Source organism: Trachurus trachurus (genome assembly GCF_905171665.1).
Source record: "Trachurus trachurus genome assembly, chromosome: 17".
Taxonomy (NCBI): domain Eukaryota; kingdom Metazoa; phylum Chordata; class Actinopteri; order Carangiformes; family Carangidae; genus Trachurus; species Trachurus trachurus.
Window position 1 is genome coordinate 18,965,168 of NC_139900.1, and position 21,823 is coordinate 18,986,990.

At 41.1% G+C, this 21,823-nt stretch overlaps 2 protein-coding genes across 5 annotated transcripts in view; one reads left to right on the forward strand and one right to left on the reverse strand.

The window, feature by feature from the left end:
• Positions 1-2,570: 2,570 nt before the first annotated feature.
• Positions 2,571-10,753, reverse strand: odr4 (odr-4 GPCR localization factor homolog). 2 transcript variants are annotated; one of them, XM_083991919.1, is made up of 14 exons: positions 10,614-10,753; positions 10,157-10,260; positions 9,800-9,907; positions 9,593-9,685; positions 8,317-8,423; positions 8,201-8,237; positions 7,877-8,017; positions 7,700-7,795; positions 5,318-5,365; positions 5,025-5,144; positions 4,827-4,932; positions 4,440-4,652; positions 2,869-2,928; positions 2,571-2,673 (listed from the first exon to the last, which is right to left on the reverse strand). In XM_083991919.1, the coding sequence occupies exons 2-14, from the start codon at positions 10,253-10,255 to the stop codon at positions 2,603-2,605; spliced, it is 1,299 nt and encodes a 432-aa protein (XP_083848045.1). In that variant the 5' UTR covers positions 10,256-10,260; positions 10,614-10,753; the 3' UTR covers positions 2,571-2,602. The 2 variants fall into 2 exon arrangements, with proteins under 2 accessions (XP_083848045.1, XP_083848044.1); XM_083991918.1 differs by lacking the exon at positions 10,614-10,753 and having other exon boundaries at positions 10,157-10,297.
• Positions 10,754-11,283: 530 nt separating this feature from the next.
• The window catches only part of LOC311000979 (nucleoprotein TPR-like), a 40,724-nt gene continuing 30,184 nt past the window's right edge, over positions 11,284-21,823 (forward strand). For all 3 annotated transcript variants that reach the window (XM_083991910.1, XM_083991911.1, XM_083991912.1), the window contains exons 1-8: positions 11,284-11,539; positions 12,111-12,215; positions 12,328-12,395; positions 14,066-14,159; positions 16,948-17,051; positions 17,130-17,294; positions 17,478-17,570; positions 20,389-20,469. In XM_083991910.1, the coding sequence (XP_083848036.1) occupies positions 11,389-11,539; positions 12,111-12,215; positions 12,328-12,395; positions 14,066-14,159; positions 16,948-17,051; positions 17,130-17,294; positions 17,478-17,570; positions 20,389-20,469 (861 nt within the window). In that variant the 5' untranslated portion in view covers positions 11,284-11,388. The remainder of the gene's footprint in view (positions 11,540-12,110; positions 12,216-12,327; positions 12,396-14,065; positions 14,160-16,947; positions 17,052-17,129; positions 17,295-17,477; positions 17,571-20,388; positions 20,470-21,823) is intronic.

Below are 21,823 nucleotides of genomic sequence, written 5' to 3' on the forward strand. Positions count from 1 at the left end.
GCCCACCGAGTTAGGATTACTACACAGTCTTTAACCGTCCGCCAAGACACCGACCTTCAGGAACCAAGAACCGGCTACAGCCACCAGAGGCCGCTAAATCACAAGAGCACGTCCAGTATGGAGTTAAAGACCGGGTAAACCAAGAATAAATATGTGTTTTAAGTTTATAATACCACAGGAAAACATATTATTAACCACTCTGTCAAATTTGGAGAACTAAAAAAGTCGTTAAGTATATAAAATTCTGCATCAAAGTTGTCAATAAATGAGCAGTTTTCTCTGGTTCAGAACGGTGGGGGCGTGTCACGATATGGTCGTGCTGCAGGCAAAGAGACCAGCCCCATGGCAGGAGAGCTGGACTTCACTGACCGTCCCTGATACACAACCTAAACATGTACACGTGAAATAAAGACGGGAAAGTGACCTCAAACACACTCCACCACACACCCCAGTCCTCAGCACTGACACAGCTGATAAACCTTCAGGAAATATTCTTACCTTCACTCTTGTTTCTTTGTTATTCAAACATAGTAGGTTTGCGATGATCCCCTCCCACAGAAAGAGATTTGAGAGCAAAAGTATCAATATTGCGATCAAAAAAAGGTTTATAGTAGCCTATTGCAAGTAAAAACAAAGAAAAAGATTGATTTAGTTTTAGTTTTGCACCAAATCAAGGACAATTACAAAAACAGAAATGAAACAAGAACATATGCAAAAAAATATGCAAAGATTCAAGAATAATTCAATAACAGCAACAACAACAAAATAAACCAATACAGGTGCCTTATTATACTGTAGCAAGAAGAGTCAAAATAAAGTTGTTGTTTTTTTTTTTTTTTTTTTTTACATTTCATAAAGTAAAAGTTAGCTGATCATAGTGTGACACCATTGGGTTACAATTTATTCAAATTCTTTGATTTACTTCATTAAATGTAAGACATCATTATAATGAAAAGAAATAAAGACATAAAATATTTCAGTCTGTGTGTAATGATTCTATATAATATAGGAGTTTCACTTTTTGAATTGAACTACTGAAATAAATTAACTTTACTTTAACTCACATATCCATAATTCACCTCCTCCTAGTCTCAATGAACATCTTTTCAATTCACAAATATGGGGTTTCTTATTCAACTCCTGACTGACTGGGGAATAGCCATAATTCAATCGTAGATATCTAGTATCAACAAACAGCTTACCAATATCTTCAAATCAATTTTTATTTATAATATCTCAGATTAGAGATTTAAATTGTTTTTTTTAAATTCAAAGCAGAATCACAGATGTCTTGAAGCAGAGTTTTGACTGGGCCGATTGGTGTTGCAGATATCTGTGAATATGTCATGGCAGATTAGAGGAAGGGCGTTCCAAAGGCGGGAGGGGTTTGACAACAGGCCAATGCAGTCGACCATTTCAGGTCAGCCTGAGGAACCAAAAGCAGGAGTAATGAGCCGTTTTTTTTTTTTTTTTAACACTGCAGCTAATATGCAAGACTGATCTCAACTTCTTATCAACTCATCGGAGCAGCAACTGTTATTTCCTCTTCTAAAACTGTTCAAATGCAGTTTTGCAGAGTGAATATCCAACGGAAAGCCTCTTTTCTCCTCCTCCAGTTCAGACCAGTGTCCAACAGGAAGCCTTGCACGTGCAGACCTGATGAGTCACATTTACGTTTTCTGATGTAATTAACTTCAATTGTGCCTTGTCAAAACTAAATCACTGACACCTGCAGCTTAAGATGTGTGACAGGTCAAATGTTGTTTTCAGTTAAGTCACTGCAGATATCAGTAACTCTGTTTGACTGGTCATTTGTGAATTCACAGGGCGTCAGATGAGGTCACTCAGTCAGTGCAACCTTAAAAGATGAATATGGAGAATGCTTATTAAAAGCTATATTTTTTTTCAAAAATAATACATTCATGGGGAGTTTAAAGGTGTGCAGAATACAAGAAATATATATATATAAAAATATATATTTAGTCTGAATTAAGACATTTTGACAGGTTTGATAATGACTTCCTGTTTACATCGTACCAGCCAGTAGCCGGCACTTCTCCACTGTTTTGCTAACCCTCCTCCCGGTCGTGTGCATTTGTTTTCTACGAAGCCTTTTATAATCAATGGATGGATCGATGGATTACCATATACATGTGAATTCCTATCTTGATCAATAGATTGCATGGCATTCTGCTCATTCTCCATATTCAACCTTTAAATCCAAATTACATTTTGCCCTTTTTTTGCCACATTTCAGGAATTTCCCTCCAGGTGTTGAGGTGATATGGGATGGACAGGAGAGCAATATGCCAGCTCTGGCTGTCATTGGTAAAAAAAAATGAAGGGACAAGCAGACTCCTGTTCTGACTCATGTTCTAAACATGTTCAGATCGTTAAATCGACTTTGTCAGGCAGAAGCGACACTCAACAGCAGCTGCAGCAGCGCTCACCAGCTCTCTTCTGTTGTTTGCTGTGAATGCGGTTGCAGACGTTTGGTGCCGAACATACAGTGGGAACAAACTGATTTAATTATGGCTCTTTGCCAGTTCAACGGCTGGACACGTAGCAGGTGATATGTTCAAAGATTTTATTTTGATGTGTGTTAGACATCGTTGAGATAGAGCATTGAGGCAGCAGTGGCGAGCAGGGCGACAGCAGCACCCATGACCACACCTAGACAACACAGAGAGAAAGAATCAGATCAGGACAAGGATTGGATATTACACACACACACAGCAGATGTTTTGCTTTCTATGCTGTCTTTGTTATATCATGAAACTATCTAAGTCTGGGTAATGACAAGTGCACAGGAAACAGATGCAGCTGACTGCACAGTACACAAGTGTTTTTTTTCTTCTTTTTTTTTACCTAAATAGTTGTTCCTCTTGGGCTCCAGTTGTTTCACTTCAGCTGATTCCACAGTAGGTTCTGGAAACACACCGACACATAGATTCATTAGCTACAATAGTGTTAATATTAAGTCTAATCTCACTCACTCAATCATGACAAATAAATGTCTTCCCAGATATATTTTAAAATAAGAAGAAGTTTGTTTGGAGGTGAAAGAAACTGCCGAGTATGAATGACAGGATGTTACTCAATATTTGGGCGAGTTCATGGTGAGAGGACAAGCTCAGTTAAAGACAGCACGCTGCTTTTCTTCACTCTCAAGTCAGATTTTTTCCAAACAACCTAAAGTTCATCTGTGGGAGTGACGCATTCACGTCTTAGTTTCAGTTTCACAATGAGTTGGACTTTGGATTTAAAGTAACATTGTGGAATGTCTCTGTCTGTCTTTGGCGACTCGTACAGCATCGCATAGTAACTGCAGGTTGTTTTGGAACCTGACTTCCCAGAAACCTTGTGATTTTGTGAATGAGTCACAGCACACACAGGAAAAAAACTGGACGTCTACTGAAAACAGAGGCTGCCACCTTATTTGATGATGGACATTGACAGATTTGTCTTTATATCTTGCAAAGCACTAATCTGTCTTTTCACTCTCCTGCACTGCAGCTGTATGGACATTACAAGAATTTGGATTTTGTTTAGTTATTGGAACAACATCTGTGAGAGTGAAAAAAAAAATCACAACGTGTTTTCAACCTGCAATGTGCAACACATCCGGAAAAAAAAAAAAACTATCAAATTGACAAGCCATGCACTGCATTTGCACAACACAAAAGAAGTGTTTTCAGGGACACAAAACAGTGACGTTCCCAGCCGGGGTTATGAGGACAGCTACATGTTAGTGGAGTCTGAAATGTCAGTGTCACAATATCACTTTGCATGTGTTTTCTTAAGCTGCAGTGCATTGAGCCCTCAGGGCCACCGTAATAAACTGTTTGATTAGATTTGATTATTCTTGATTTCGAACAATTAAAAAAAAGAGAAAAGAAAAGACATATAAAATAAATAACATGTGTTATAGTGTCCCAAAAAACAAGACCTGTTTCACGTGAAAATACTAATAAGTAAGTATTGTATTACCACTAGGGATCATGTCACGATTACTTGTTTTCACAATTAACCATGGTATTGGTATGGTATGACTCCTTAATACCGTCACTTTCCAAAAAAGATTATGTCGGAACAGATAAGCACCAAAATAATGAATTTCCCTAATGTAACATTGTATTGGTAGGAATTTAAATGTTAACGTGTCATTTGAAAGAAAAAAAAAACTATTAAAATAAACTTAAACATTTGCTATAGATGACAATTAATGGCTGGGGGATTAATAATTGGTCCTATTTTAATAGAAACTAAATTATTTTTTGTAAATAGTGATCATATTTTGATTTTTGACTATGATTTTACACATTCATAGTGTTGTGAAATGAATCATAATGCATAATAATTGTGATAATCATAATACCCTGATTATTTCTCTGACAATAATGGTACCATGAAAATCTATAAATGTGACATCCACGCACCTTGGCAGCCTGCTGTGACGTAGCTGCCTGTGATTTCTGCAGTCATTTCCTGCTTGGTGTCTAGGTCTTCCTCTGCTGCATCCACATCCAGCATCTCCTTGAGCCGGTCGCTCACCTCGGACAGGCTCTCGTCATTGAAATGGTAGTCACACACACACACGGGGCCGGGGGCTTTAATGGGACAGAAGACGCGGCGAGGGAGGCAGTGCTGCTCTGAAAGAGACAAACAGAGGGGCAGAAGAAAAAGCTGTGAAACACTGTTAGAAAATACTGATGTGATGCTACAGTGATCAGACAGCAGGTCATACGTTCATGTACTAAACTGAACTGAAGCCAACAGACATGCTTACTCCTGCACTTTGTGTGTGTGTGTGTGTTTGTACGTACCACTCTTGTCTCCGCTGCTCTTGCTTTCCTGCTCTGACGTCAGCAGGTCTTCTAGAAGCATTTGGACCCTTGTGGCCACCGTAGACACCATATCCCTCTTCAGCAGCTGCGCACAGTCAGATGGTTTCATGATAAAAAATGTTTCTCCTTCAGTTGCACTTGACTTTAGTCTGATATACAGTATGTTGTACACTTCACCTTCTGGGCCAGCTGGACCTTTGGCTTGTTGCTGTGTAGGTAAGCTCTGCAGTGGACTGCTCCTCTGACCGACACAATGCCTCCACACCGCTGGACCACATCTGTCAACCTCTGCTCATCCTAACAAACACAAAGTCACCATTCACTTGTCACATTGTTTTTTCCCACTGGTTTATGGGTGGGAAAAAACTACTTTTTATTGTGTCAAATAAAACAAAAGAGTGTGTATTTGTGTGTGTTAGTGGTGTTTTGATTTCTTCTGTGTGTGCTGTGCTGATGGGCCTCAGTCTTACCGGTGAGATGAGCAGCTGAGCTGTGTATGTCTGTCTCGCGTTCCTCTTCTGCAGAGAAATATCACACACATAAAAGATCTGAATTCAACCCGTCTGTCTCACAATCCAGAAAAGACATAGTTTTTTTCAACAGTCACACACAGTTCTTCTAGTTACCAGAATTCAGATATAAAACATTGGGATGGGATTATATGCTGAGATGTTCATACTTTTTTAAGTTATTTTTTCTGGCATTTTTTCCTTTATTAGGGAGGACAGTGGAGATATGACAGGAAATGGGGAGAGATAATGGAGGAACAGATTTGCAGAAAATGATGGTCCCAACCAGTGATCTCCTGCATAAAGGCCAGAGCCCATATGGAAATACCAACTTCTACCTATCAACAAAGTGACATGTCTATTCATACATACTGTGCATTTGTAAACAGGAAACAATATCTTCTAGTTAATTTTCATGAAGCCCCAAGCTTCAGTGAATTAGGTTTGTCACTGAGGTCCATGTCTTTTTACTTGATATTCAAAAAGAATCTGAAGGATTTTTTACTGACCTCATAAACACTCCAAGCATTTACCTTAATCCGCCCTATCAGCTTTTCTCTCTTCTCTCTTTTCTGCTTCAATTTGCATCAAATACCCAAATTCTGCTGCTCCTTATTTTTGTGTTTCTTTGTTTAGATCATGTATTGAGCCTGCATGTCATTTGTTTGTTTTTTGGCTAGGGGTGGTACTCTGTACAAGCCTGCAAGGGCTTTGTCCCCTCCTTGCACAAGTGCTCAGTGCAATTTTGTGCTAAATAATAAACTAAACTAAACTAACTAAGAACTAACGAAAGTCAGCCGGTCTTGGGAAACGCAACAACTGAAACAACACGGCCCAACTTGTCTTTCAAATATTAACACATCCTTTGCAAAGTCAGTTTCAAATGTCACCTGTTTTTGGCAGTTTTCTTTTTTTTGTGTGTGTATTGATATCAAGGCAGAACACGTCCATGAGAGCATCTCTGTCTCATGGTCACTCAGAACATGTCAGGGCTCATCTGGAGCTCAGCTAAATGTTCTGTTAAGAGCTTGATGATATATAAATACCCTTGTTGAGGATCTAAACAATAATTTCTTGAGAATGATTTGTTTTCCCACAACAAGGCATTAAATCAGCTGAGACACTAAATCCTACAGTGCCTAGTTAATGTATTAACCCTTTATAGGATGATATTTAAATACTTGGAAATTCCAAATGTTCTACCCTCGACCATTATTGGAGGGTATTAGAGGACTTTTTTACCCTTTTATTTTTAATTTATTTTTCAACCCGCTGCAAATCAAGGTCAGTAAAGTTACTATATATGGTTCTTCACCTTCTGAAGGAAGAATTTTTCCAAAATATGTATACATAAAATATTTTTTAAAACACATGGATAAACATAAAAAATCTTAAAACATAAAAATGTGTAAAAAACAATGCAAGGGATAGTAGCATTTTTTAAAAAGTGGGGTTGTATGATCTACAAAGCCCCAAAGTACTTTAATTGCAATAGCAGACTCTCTACACTCCTCCCGTTAGCAACGCCAGCCCATAGCCCTGCCCAGAGATTTACAACATACAGTGTTGTGAATGGACCCAAAGAAATGAAATGAAATGAAAAAAACACAGTTCCATTGTTCACTATATATAATACAATTTTTTTCCAGCCCCTCAAAGTGCAGGAAAAACGCGGTTTTTATTTGGAGCTAACCAACTGCTGATCAGATTGTGTATTTGATGAGTTTGATGAGGGAAACCAAGAAATCCCATTAGCGTAGCTCTGAGCAGCTGCTCCGCCGTTCTAAAAACAGCTTGCACCGACAATTAAAGGTAACAAACCTATTCCTAAAATTACGGGGATTATGGCAATGGGCCAATTTGCCAAAATGTTGAACTATCCCTTTAAAGTCAAGGTGTCATAGTTGTTATACAATCCAGAAAGGCCAGTCTGATACATGTGTTTGAAGGTTCATACATACATACATACATTCAAAGGTTCTACGAGACAGAAGTGTGTATCACAAATTAGCAAGGTGATAATCATTTTATGATCTGTCTCAACACAGAGACAAACAGTAACTGTAAAGTATTTGTGTGACCGTGTGATACACTAGGACTGCACACTTGCACATATTTGATTGGTCAAAGTTACAATAATGAATCAGTGACTTTTTGCTAGATTTCTGCTGTAGCACTGTGGACTGTTACAGCTCTGTTGTGTTATAGAAGGACGCAAATAATTAATTTGTATCCAATGTGAAATGTCAAAGTTCCCTTGAACATGACTCATCAAAATGTGGTTTAGTGTGTCAATAAAGGTTTTACAGATTGAACTTGTGCACAGTCTCCTGTGTTAGTTACCTGGCCTGCTGAGAGGTCCATGTCCTCTGGCAGCTTTTTTCCATCTATCAGACAAACTCCGCTCATAATCTGGTTGGCCCATGTTTCCAGCCCCCCCTGAAACAAAGAGTGAGCTGAGGACAGTTCCACGGAATTTACTAAAAAGGATCGATGTGTGTGCGTGCGCGTGTGCTTTACCTTAATACATGCATCCATGTTTTCTGTATTTCTGTTGTTCGGTAGGGGGACCAACATGTCCACATTGAGACAACATGACACCATGGTCCAGGATGAACACACACCTGACTGGTACTTCCAGTCTGCAGGCTTGGCCACACTCTGTAACAGCCAATAAGACAGGCATGTTAACAACAAAGTACTGCACGTCTGAGTCTACATATCATCTTAAATCTCTTTACTGGAGTTTATATATAACAGATTTTAAGGTAAAAAATGGTTTTGAGTTGTCTCTTTTAAACTGACTGCAAATGGGAAGATGAGAAATGAGGGATGTAAACAAACCTTGGGGTCTTTGATATCAAAGGTTCTGCAGATGGTTCTGGTACGAGGAGTTAACGAACGTTCACACAGCATCTGGCAGCTACATGATCCAGTGAGAAGACTGTTCAAAAGGATACTTCCTGGTTTTGGGGTTAACGTGCAGGGTGACACAGTCTGTCACATCATCATCTGCAGGGATCCATAGGTGCTCTGACGAGATTAGGTTTTCCACTGCGAAGACCAGCTACACACACACACACACACACACACACACACACACACACACACACACACACACACACACACACACACACACACACACACACACACACACACACACACACACACACACACACACACACACACACACACACACACACACACACACACACACACACACACACACACTTAATCACACATTAATCTTTTTCTGACCCCTAGTGGCGAGATGTTGATTGAGCTGATTGAAATAACGAGAGTATCTTTTTATAGTTATACAACTGACAGACAGTTGAGAATTACCAGATGTTTTGGCAGGGGAAGCTATCAGTTATGATAGAGGACATTTAAAAAATATCACAATACACAGGACAGGAGCATTTCTAAAATCTGATCATTTCTGTTGAGAAACCACAGTGAAGAGTCCTCACAGAGCTCTCTTAGTCTGAAATCATGTGTCTCCTGATGAACTTTCCTTAAAGCAGAAGTAAGCGGAATATTTGTGTTAATATAAGTCTTAAATAGTTATATCTTCTGACAGTGTTTGGTCCGAAACACGGGTCTGTCAGTCACTCTGCTCTGCTGTAAGCAGAGGAGAAAACGTCTTGCATACTTCCTTGTATCCTACAACCTTTATCCAATGAGGAGAGAGAACGGCATGAAGGGCTGTGTGTGCAGCCAAGGGATGCACGTGAATGTGGTGACGTAGGGACGAGGACCAATAGATCCATGACGAGGGTGGGGGCTGCTCACTCCATCGGCTGACAAGAAGTCAGCCAAAACGACCGGATCGCTTACTTCTGCTTTAAATCTCCTCTTAAAACACATTTCTTTGCCTTCGCCTTGGGTAATAATTGGCAATTGCCTTATTTTATCCCAAATTATTGTTTATACCTCTTTATTGAGCCTTTAATGTCAGATCTTTTGCATGATATTGATATGCGCAATGTTATTTATTTATCCAGTTCTACTTTTTTTCTGTAAAAATTTCCTTCAATCAATTTTGTTATGACATACTTATACTTTTGTTAAGAAAAGTGAAATATAAATAAAATTTGCCTGTAACATGGCAGTGTACTGTGAGAAAAGTCTGTCACCAGCATACTGTAGGTCTGAAAAGATAGTATTTGGATTCAGTATGTAAATATGCGAGTCAGCGTAGATATTTGTTATGTTTGTTTATGAAAATCTCACCTGTCGAACTGTGGTTAGTGTTTCTTTGCCATCAGCTTCGGTGATGATGAAGACTCCCAATACTGACAGGCCTCCGGGCAGCATTCTGGACACCTAGATAGAGACCAAACCACAAGCAAAATACGGTACAGGACATGAGCAGAGATACATTTTGGTGCTACAGACCAGATAATTGAGCATCGGGTCACACCTTTATCCTCAGCCTACCTGTCGGGCATGTTCGGTAACCCAGTCCTTGTCCACAGAGTTTCCAGTGGACTCCTCCCTTTGTGGAGTCTGAGTTGCCATGATGACAAAATCCCTCTGGGCTGAACTCTGAAATTATTCTCCATTAGTGTCTCTTCACTCCACATAGCCTACATTCTTCTACATCACATCATGTCATGTCATGTGCTGTACTGCAATTGTTGGCCATTTACACTTTATTGACAGTGTACATTTTGCTCATGTTGTCCAGGCTTATAAGTCATATGTTGATTTCCTCATCATATTATGGCCAATGATTATGCCAACTACTGTTAAACTGCTGCACATTAACCTAATGCTCTATAGTGATGAGCTTACCTGGCCAATGAGCAGGCCTGTAACTGGACCTGCTTGTTGTTGACATAGTTCAGATAGATATCCCTCCACAGCATCTTCTACTATATATCCGCGACCCATACTGCCTGACAAGAGTGTGGAGAGAGATGGAGAGATGATACAGAGTCAAGGAAACAACGTGGATGAAGATGAGAAGATGTAAAAGAGGAGAACACAAGAGAGAAGTGTTTCAAAACAGTCTATTAAAGTGAGTTAAAAGAGTAACGTTACTGTATGTTATCTACACAAAGCTGTTGCCAGCCGACAATAAACACACAACACGCAGTTAAACCTCGGAAAACCTGAACTTTGGATGAGAGAACTCTGTCCACCTGGCTAGCTACATTATTTTACGACACTTAGCTTCCGTTAAATGGTCAAAACTTCAGTTTCTACAGCTTGAACCTCAACAACACGTGAAGGCACGGTGGGGAAATACCTGCAAAAAGCTGAGACCAAGGATAAAATGTGAAACAGGAGGCAGGTAGCTCTCAGTTCATTTTGACAGCTGGCAACTGGTTCGTCAGCAGAGAGAAAAACACATAGTACCGCGATACTTTGCGGCGTGATGTGTTTCCGTCGCACGCCTCTGTCGTACAGATTAAAGGTTAATCAAGGCCACGCCAAACGACTAACGGAACACGTCGTACGTTTTTCAAAATAAACCTTATTTTAACCACCGCGTTTCACTCATGCAGTGGATGTGTGTTTCTGACAACGATTACAATAAAACATGTATAAATGAGATAAATTAACGAAATTATTGCACTGAAAATAAAAGTAAAATATCTTTTCCCGTTACATTTAAATGAAAATGGTCATATTTGGCCTTCTATCAGTGCTAAGCCATCACGTCATTCAAACGTAAGATTTTAGTAATTACCATACTTTGTTTTGCAACATAAACAGTCATTTGAGCTCAGTCCGTCGGGATTCATCCATGGTAAGGTAGCTACTCTAACTACAGTCGGGTTTTCACCAGGTTTTCACTCAGCCGTGTGGCTTGACCATAGACTGTGGGCTTGACTTGATCCTCGGTGTTGCTTTATTTTGAAAGTTTTGGGCGGATATCCTACTTTTGAATAAGCATGGCTTGACTGACACTTTCCCTGGTCATTCTCAGCGGGTTTCAGGACGAGATACCGCTCCATAACACTTAACCAGAGTTTTTGTCGTTCGTTCACTGTAATATTTCGGCGGTAAAGGAGGAGGAGATGGCGGCCGTCCTGCTCCAGGCGCTGGAGCGGACGGAGCTGAACAAACTCCCTAAAGGAGTCCAGAACAAGCTGGAGAAGTTCGTAACGGAGCTGCAGAGTGCTAACGAGGCGCTGCGGACACAGCATGAGCGCTCCAAGGCAGACAGCGGTACGTACTTGCCTAAGTTGGAATAAGTCGGGCTGTGAACTACTAACTAATGTCATAATAATCCCCAGCACACAATATATATCCCCTGAAAGTTCGGTGATATACTGTATCGGTGTTTTGTGTACGTGTGTGTGTTTCCAAATGCAGCAATGTAGCTCGCTAACGTTAGCTGTGGCGTCACGTTATCATTGGGCTAACTTTGACGGGAGAGAGTTTCTTGTAAATTACGTTGTATTGAGTGAATGAGTTTGTGTTGTATTAATGCTGAAAATCACATGTATTCACAAGAAGTCTTGTAACGTAACCGGAAATCTGAATTAAGTATTCATCAGTGAATAAATGTATGAAATGTTCATGTTGCTCTGTTGACTGTGATGCCAGTTTACAACACTGCGCAGCTGTGCTAACTGTTACATACAGTATGGTGTTTCAAACTACATAATTTCAATAGATCATAGTATGTAAAGCTGCGTCTCTGTATGTCCCAGGATATTTGAAGTGATTTATTTTCAGGTTAAGTTGTGAAATTATAAACAATACTGACCTTTGTTTATCTTTGCCTCCACTACAGAGCAGCAGTACTTTGACGTTGAGAAGAGACTGGTGGAGAGTCAGGAGCAGATCCTGTCTGCCACCAGAGACCTACAGACCCTGAAGGCGGAAAATAAAAAGATCAGTGAGTCTCCACACATTACCATAGTCTCAAATCCAATGTGCAAAAAGCATGTTTAACTTTATCTCTGGGTGTGCGCTAACTGTGTGTGTGCCCTCATGCTTCTCCTGTACAGATGAAGAGCTGAGCGCTCTCAAAGGAATAGAAGGAGAAACCTTTGAAGATAAAGCACCACAACAAGTAGTAAGTCTACCCATATACATTATGAAGATGGGATTGTGTTTTGTTGTTGTTTGGGTTGTGACTGTACTTATGGAATACATGTACTTTTTCACATAACCACACCTGTTGATGGTTATTGAGCTGTGATACATGTATGTAGGATGTGTTGTACAGTGTAAGGATGGAGTGTGCCAACATTTAGAACATTTAGAAACTGGAGGGCTGAATATTTGTTTGAGGCCTTAGGCTGATGCAAATGATGTAGCTGCTGGTGGTGGCCAATGAGAGGCTGGCAGTAATTCTTCCTTATTACCAAGGAAAGTTAGGTAGCCGAGATGGACTATTCCTGGGAACTAGAGGAAGCTACCTTGGTGAGCAGGTAGGATGTTAAAGGGATAGTTCAACATTTTGGCAAATTGGTCCCTTGCCATAATCCCTGTAGTTTTAGGAGTAGGTTCGTTACCTTTAATTGTCGGTGCAAGGTATTTTCAGAACGACGGAGCAGAGCCGCGAGCTGCTCAGAGCTATAGAGTGTTTGGTCTGAAACACGGGTCTGTCAGTCACTCTGCTCTGAGCCGAGGAGAAAACTTTCCTTGTATCCTACAACCTTTATCCAATGAGGAGAGGGAACGGCATGAAGGGCTGTGTGTGCAGCCAAGGGATGCGCGTGAATGTGGTGACGTAGGGACGAGGACCCATAGATCCATGACGAGGGCGGGGACTGCTAACTCCATCGACTGACAAGAAGTTAGCCAAAACGACCGGATCGCTTACTTCTGCTTTAATATTGCTTTACTCCTCATTCTATGTGCCATTTTTACTGTAGGGCAGGCTAGGACACCGTTTGTTTAATGTTTACTACGGTCACTTCTGACCCTCCCACCCACCGTTTTTCGGTCAGTTGTTGAAATTTGAGTCCTTTGTGTGTTACTACCTTAGGAACTCTAAGGTAACTTTTTTGATTTTCCCGGTTTTACCTGTTCGAACAGCCATAGACAGCGCAGACCGTAGGTATTTTTGTAAAATGCAAATTTGTGATGCTGTGATTTCTTTTCTTTTTTTGATATATAATTGCACTAACTGGAGCCAGACTGGTCTGGCATTTTTCCCGTTTTTTTTGTTTATAGAAATCCAAGTGCAAAAATTAAGCCATTAATTGAATTTACAGGAAAAAAACAAAACATACCGTGATATATACCGTTACCCGTGATATGAAATTACTCATACCGTGATATAAGATTTTGCTCATACCGCCCACCCTACTACGGAGGCTAATGGGATTTCTTGGTTTCCCTCATCAAATACACAATCCAACTCCAAAACGCTCTAGTGGACAAGTTGTGACCTGCACATTCACCTCTGAGCAGCTCGCGGCTCTGCTCCGCTGTTCTAAAAATAGCTTGCACCAGTAATTAAAGGTAATGAACCTATTCCTAAGACTATAGGGAATGTTGAACTATCCCTTTAAGGGGGAGATACTACTGCCTACTCAGTTACCATCACCTGGTCTGTCAGACACCAAGTGAGTGGCTAGTCCTGATGATTGTTGGCACAGGATCAGGATGATAGCAGCCAAGGGAACTTCTATGATGCAAGGGCGTGCAAACTTTCACCAATGATGGATAACTGTTGCAAAATGTGTAAAACACATTTTCACTTTGTCCTTGTCTTTGTCCATGTGTGTGTGCCAGCAACAAACAAAGGCCAAATATGAGATTGAGGCGGAGAAGAGAGAGCTGGCCAGGCTGCTGGAGAAGAAAACACAGGAGGTGGAGAACCTCACTGGTAAGATATCTGGTCCACACACCCACACCTAGCAGTGTCCCACCCCAAACCCAACCCCAACCCACCACCCAGCCCTGCAGGGTTCGATTGATGAAAGTGTTTGTCTGTTATCTGCTTGGTGTTTATTCTGTCTCTAACAAATGCATAGTCTGTTCTGTGGAGGTCTCTCCATCAAATCAGTAACAATAGACAGCATTGAATTATTGTAAAAATAGCTAGGAGAATGGGAGTTGTTGTCTTCACCATCATTGTTCTAAGGTTTCGGAGGTTTTTACCGGGAGTCTAATTATCCATGGACATCTACTGTTCACCAAAACAAACAGACCTGGTACATAACTCAAAAACTTACTGGACTTGTCATTTTCAGATATTTTCCTCCTCTTCCCTTTTGTTTGGCCTTACCAGTGGTCTTTTCAGCTTTAATCTTTTTAACACTTTTCCTCTACCACTCAGATTACTTTTCATATTGTTACCTGTGGATTGACAACTAGGTATTATCATGCCTGTGTGTAGAATACAAATAAATAGTTAAATGATGATACCTACTGGGACTGCAACTTGTCTCCAAAGCTGCTTCCCAGGCAAAAAGTATTTCTGCTGTAATATGTAGGGATGCTAGCTAGCCTGACAAGCCAGACTATATCATTAAAATGTCTAGTCTGGCAACGACCGGTAGACCTCGGCTCAATCCATGGGGCGGGATGAAGGCTGTCTTTCAAACTGCCTCTGTACGCAATAGGGTAGCGCTACGACCAATCAGAGCAAAGAGCAGGATGACATTAGCCTGACAAGCCAATTGAAATGTATGTCGTCATCGCGTTAAGCCCGCCCAACGACTCTCAAAACAGATAGAGCGCTGTGATTGGTGAACACAAACGGTGTTCGAGACTCAAAAAGTTCCTATGGCTCGTTTCTAGACCCACCTACGGAGCAAATATATTTGCTGCCGCTAGGATGCATCTAGATTTCTAGGCTATAGGGATGCACCAATCCCATATTAAAATCCAATATAATGGATCAGATATTGACTAAATAGCTTGATTGGGTATCAGATAATGTGTCTGATCCATGACGCCCATCTATTCACTTTAATTCTATGTTTGTGGCAGCAGCACATGCAGCATGCCGGTAGGCAGCAACGTTTTACAAAGTTAGAGTAAGAGTTAGAGTAACCCACACTAACCCACCCTAAAGTCAAGCATCTCATGCCTTCACTGTCTTCCACATGGCAAGGTATACAGTTTATTAATTCAACAGCGGTATTGGATTGGTATCGGGTATCAACCAATAGGCTAATACGCTAATATTGCCACTGGGACTGAAAAAGAACGGTGCATCCCAAGTATCCCCATGACCCCATGTCCTGCCCGATGGTCTGTGACTCTGCGTTTCTGTAGCCAGGCACGCTATGTTCACTGTACTGTACAGAGCCACTCTACTTAGTGAGTGTGTATCAGCCAAGTAGAGTACAGTAGTGTGGAAGCATGGAGAGCAGATGTCTGTCCCGCAAACCTGTGTCACTCTGTGGCCATGAGATGATCCAGGACTTTGCACTGGAACCAGGCCTAAAGCTCCAGTGTATTACCCTGTACATTATCTAGTTGGAGCATTATAGTGAAGTGCAAATTAGTTTGTATGTTCCAGGGCTCCAGACTGCCCCTAAATATTTCCCCTAAAATTTCAGGCAATACAAGTAAAGTTTTTATCTACTTAGGGGCAACTCAAAGAATCTGGAAATTTACATTACAGGTGTGAGGATCATGAATGAAAAGAATATGTTTACAGTTTGCTTACTCTCACTGTGTCACTATGCTCCTCTTAAAATATTTTTTATATTTGTTGTTTATATTTGTATGGGCTTCGCTTATGACGTCATTGGATTGATGGATAGAGGGGTGTGGTTTTTCTCTTTTCTTTTACCTGGTCTTGGAGGTGACGGGAGCGTGAACAAAGGGAGTAGAGGGCCGTCATTGTCGTCATCATTGCTTTCTTTATCATTATTGAAGCACACCCTTTTTTCTTTTCTTTTTTTTCATTAGCTGTGTTAGAGAATAATTTTACTTCACTAGATAGTTTGTGTAGATAATGGTCAACCCCTCTGTGTTGCCTCTGTGTGCCAAGGCCACGGTCCCTCTCACTCTCTGGCTGGTTACAGACACAGCTGTAGAGTCAGATGATAACGCTCACCGTCACTGGGTAACACTTTGCGGGGGGCTGGGAGAGAAACTATTGTTTCTCTCTCATTTCCTAGCTGGTGTGAATCCTTATCTCCATGTTTATGCACTATAGCCAATTGGATGCTAACACATCTCCCCTTTGCTGTCTCGGCCCACCTTTCTAGTATAAGAATCTGAGCTCTACTGTTTGACCCTTAGAATTGAGGTGGCCTCACTTACGTTGTGTTTACGACTCTTCTGTTCTCCTCGGCCGAGCCTAAGTAAACTCCTTCAGCATAAGACATCCAGGACTCTGGTACTTCTTCTTCTTCATCAGCATCACCACAAATTCCTCCCTAACAAGCTGTTTGTTGGTCTTTTTGATTTTTGTTCAATAAATGCACTTCAACTGAACTTGGACTTCATTATGGATTTGTATGGACGCGTCACGAAGATGAGCGCACAAACTCTCTCAGCGGCTTTACTTTTGGAAGATGACTGTTGCTGTATAACATTTCACTTAAAATATGGGACTTTTACCTCTGTCTGTTTATTTCCATGAAAAGTAGTTTTTCTCTGTAGTTGTTTTGTCTGAAGTGATAACGGCCCTGTTTTTGTGTGTGTGTTTCCAGAGGATGTAAACCGTCTAAATGAGAAGCTCTTAGAGACGAACAAACTCAAGATGGAGCTGCAGTTAAAACTGGACGACATCCAGTCGTCAGAAGCATCTGTACAGGTACACACCAGGTTTTTATTGAAGCTATAACAGTTCAGTGTTGAAGAGCTGAAATGAACCCAGTGCTGTGTGTTGTAGCACCGGGAGAAGCGCATGGAGCAGGAGAAGGAGTTACTGGAGAAGAAGATCGAGTGGCTGACCGCAGAACTGAAAACCAAAACTGACGAACTGCTGAACACCAACAGGGACACGGGCAGAGAGATCCTGGATCTGCAGGGGAGTCTGAAGAGCAGCAAGGAGCAGGTAATACACAAACACAAAAGTGAAGGGATTCCATTGCTTTATTTAACCACTGAGGAATATGACATAAAGTATTCAAACATTCAGTCCTCTCCTTTCTGCCTTGTGTAATCAGTTTCTACTGAAAGGGATCATGAAGCAGTCCACTATTCTGTGGCTATAATAATGTTTTTTTTTTCTTAACAGGTGACCAGACTGGAAAGTCAGCTGACCTCTATGAAGGAAAGCAGTGAAAGCCAGAGTAAACGAGCTGAAGACCTCAACAATAAACTGAAACAGGTAAAGTAAACAACTGACCGAGCGTCAGAGCCTCTGCTGTTCCTCTGCTGTTCCTCTCTCTTCAGCCTGGTGTTTGGCTACTTTGTATAAAAAGAGTTCAACATGTGAAGATCTAACCTCCATCTGAACACCGTCAGCTGAGATGGAGCTCAGTGGACGTGGCTCCACATCTTGCGTGCTCTATAACGGCTAGAAGAAAAAAAAATCCATAGACGATCGCACTGTTTTCCCACAGCAAGCATTCACAAAAATGGCTAAATCAGAGCTAAGCGCAAATATGAAGACAAGAACAGGACACTTCTTGAGGACTGGGAGGATCCTTAGCACATTTCAAAGCTTCAAATCTTCAGCACCATTTCAGCACGCTCCATTCAAACATAATAAATATAATACAGTAAGGACCGTCATATACAGTTGTGTTCAAAATAAAAGCAGTCCGACATCACTTGCAAGATAAATCACTGATTTTGTTAGAATTACAACTTTTTTTTTTTCAACTTTTTCTAGAAGGTTTAGTAAAGGTATAGAAAACCAACAGACCCAACAGGCATGACGTGCATGCTGCTGATTCTGTGAAACTGAATCATTTACTGAAAGGGGCGTGTTCAAAAAAATAGCAGTGCCAGGTTCAATTATTGAGGTCATTGATTATGTGAAAAAAAATAGGTGTTAAACAGGTGGCCCTTATTCATGGATCAAGGCAACTGATGCTGCATATGCTGGCTGTGCATTTGTCCTTGAAAAACAGAGTAAAATGGGTTGTTCAAGACACTGTTAAGAACCTATTTTGCTTTTCCAGCTTTTCAGACTTTTATATATGTTTAAAATGTTGGATAATGGTTCTAGAGGCTGTGGAAGTGTCATATCCTGAGGTTAATGCATTTGGAGGTAAACCCTGCTAGATGATTGGGATTTCTCTTGGATTTCTCTGCACACCTGTTACACTCGGTTGCGCTGATTTTTTTTTTTACATGAGGTCGCGTTGACGTCATGGCGTGCCGGACTCCCCTACATGGTCATGCCGAGGTCTCTGCTCCAGCCGGCCCCGCCTCCTCCCATGCTGCTCTGTTGTGGCTGGGGTCACAGCGGAGAGCGGAGCGGTCTACTTCCTGCTTCTTCCCTGCCTGTTGTAGGGCTGTAGCGTCACTTTACTTAAGTTTTATTTAGTTTACGCCGACGTTTCATGTAAGTGAAGCTGTACCTGTGTGAGAAGCGACGTACCGCCGGGGCGACGTTGTTCGTCGGACCGACGTAACGCTGGACCGACGGAGCACCGGAGCTCCGGAGCTGCAGCGGCTCCTCACACAGGCAGAGCCCGTCTGCAGGCCTCCTTGGCCGGGCAGACGTCCGTGCTCATCGCGGTAGAGAAAACCATCGCTAATAAACATACCCGCATGTTTTTTAGACGTTTACCACCACAAAGACTACTCTATACCATCTTTGGTTAGGGTGAGACTAGGTCATGGGCACATTTCATTACACAATGTAGACTGGTCAGATGCATACTGGAGATCTGGCAATTTGCCTACTGCAGATTTAGCTTTTGTTTGCATACTACATTTTGGCCAAATCAGTATAGGTACTAGTAGTAGACATCGTCATGGTAACGCAATGCTGAGGGAGTGGTTCATTTGCATTTAAAGGGAGGGGCCACTGAAACAGACCGTTTTGCAGAGCCCTGTTTTTGAGAGTGCTGTGATGTTTGATCTTTGGGGTATTTTGACCGAAGCACGTCACAGACGTGTCTTTAAGACACCCAGGAACTATTTTAGTTTGTGCAAAAAGGAGCATAATAGGTCCCCTTTAATAAAAGAAAAAGAAAAACGACTATTCGAAGGGATCGGAGAATAACCAAAATGGCAAAGGTTCAGCCAATGATCAGCTCCAGGAGTATCAAAGAAGATCTAAGATTGCCTGTGAGTACTGTAACAATCAGACAAAGTCTATGTGAAGCCAAGCTACCACCAAGAAGCCCCTGCAAAGTCCCATTGTTAAAAAAAATACATGTAATGAAGCGGTTACAATTTGCCAAATAACACATTGACTGGCCTAAAAAGAAATGGCGTAATATTTTGTGGACTGATGAGAGTAAGATTGTTCTTTTTGGGTCTAAGGGCCACAGACAGTTTGTCAGACGTCCTGCAAACACTGAATTCGAGCAACAGTACACAGTGAAGACGGGTGAAGCATGGTGGTGCATGGTGGTGCAAGCATCATGATATTGGGATGTTTCTCGTACTATGGTGTTGGTCCTATTTATCGCATACCAGGGATCATGGATCAGTTTGAGTACACCAGAATACTGGAAGTAGTCATGTTGCCGTATACTGAAGAGGAAATGACCCAAACACACCAGCAAGCGTGTAAAAAAAGATGTCAACACTGCTATTTTTTTAACATTATATTTCTTGACTTTCTGTAAAATATTATCAAATTAAATTACTTTTTCCAATTTACTTGGTTTGAAATAGAATGTGCAGTGTATAAATACTAATAATAATAAATACAATTTATTTGAAGAATTTTGAGGTTTACTCACCTTTTTAAACACACTGCTATTATTATGAACATAACTGTATATTGTGGCTCTTTGCAGTACCACCGTAAAAACAATTGGCTCTTAGACCCTGGCTGGTTGGCCACCCCTGGTCTGAGGGCAGAGGATGTTGTTATGATGCTGTGTCAGGCCCTTTGAGACGAACTGTAAAAATGGGCTATACAATAAACTTGCCTCATATTTTTAAAATCATGCAGGTGTTGTGTACAGTATGTTTGTCGTGTTGTTAACCGTATCTATGGTCTGCTTGTTTCTGTCAAGGCTAAGGATGAGCGGAGCGCCATGGAGGAGAAATACCGCAATGAGCTCAACGCTCACGTCAAGTTGTCTTCACTCTACAAGGTGGGCGTCACCAGGAGGAAATGTGTTCTCTATAATATAACGAACTAGAAAAAGCATTTCCAAGAATGGAAATGGTGTGACTGCTGATAGCAACTGAACGCTGTTGCAGAATTAGCAAATAGTGCAAGCAGTGATCACCATACAATTTTTTTACCAAGGTCGGAATCGAACCCACAACCTCATGGTCATTAGACTTCCACTCTGCCTCTAGGCCACGGTGCACACACAGTTAACACCAAGAAAGCTTTAGAGTCAAGCTTGAATGACTTAGAATGAAAATTTCTGTGAATTTCAGGCTGAGAGCAGCAGTTTCAACATGAAGCAAGTTATCAGAAGTCAACAGAGGACAACTGGGAAAATAATGCACTATAATTGTTGTTGAGGCAAGATTTGAACCAGCAACCTTCAGGTCTCCAGACCAGCAAGCTAACCACTAGGCTACAGACAGAGACAGTATGTGAGGGGTAAAGAAAACCTTTGATAAGAGGATCACTGGCTTCTGCTTAAAAAAAAAGTAAGGAATCGTGGCAGAAAAAGTTAAATATTTGAAAAAGTATAAATAGTTAAAAAGAGAAAAGTAATGCCGATAAAGTTCAAAAAAAGCTGCACGTTTTGATATATGAATTGTTGAAATAGCACAACACCTAACACACTAACCATATGGCCACAGAGAACCTGAGTTACAATGAGCTTTATACTATGAGGAATCAAAGACTGTCCAATGACAGCTGAATAATTGGAATCAAAAGTCAAGCAATGATGTGAAATGACTGAGGCAGGAATCGAACCCATGACCATATGATCACTAAACCTTTACTCTGCCACTCGGCTACAGAGAGCACATTGCTGTCAAGACTGTTGTCATTCATTGTAATGTGATGATGTGCTGCAAACTGGTATGAGTAATCAAGGAGATAACAAACACCTTTAACCAATTGAAGGCGGTGGAGGAGAGCAGAATTCAACATAACATAACAAGAGTTCTTCCCTTGGATTCGAACCAGTGACCTTGGGGTTGGGAAGCAGCCACCCTACCCCCTACACTACAGTGGAGTTGTGGTGAAGAGAGGTTGAGACTTTGATGAATGTGAGATTTTTCAATGATTCTTAAAATAAAGAGAAATTAGTATAAATTAGCCACACCAAGCAAGAAGAGGACTTTTTTGTGACCTGTGACTATTTTTTGGTGAATTAAAATGAATTAAAAAGCACTTAACAGCAAGTTACAAAGTTGAGCTCCTTCTCCTGCTGATGTGAAAAAAATACATTGAGCTGAATGAGAGCAGAGAGCTCCCTGGCTGCATTTAAAAAATATTTAAAATTATTATCTAAGTCTCTTTGCATTTTTGACCAG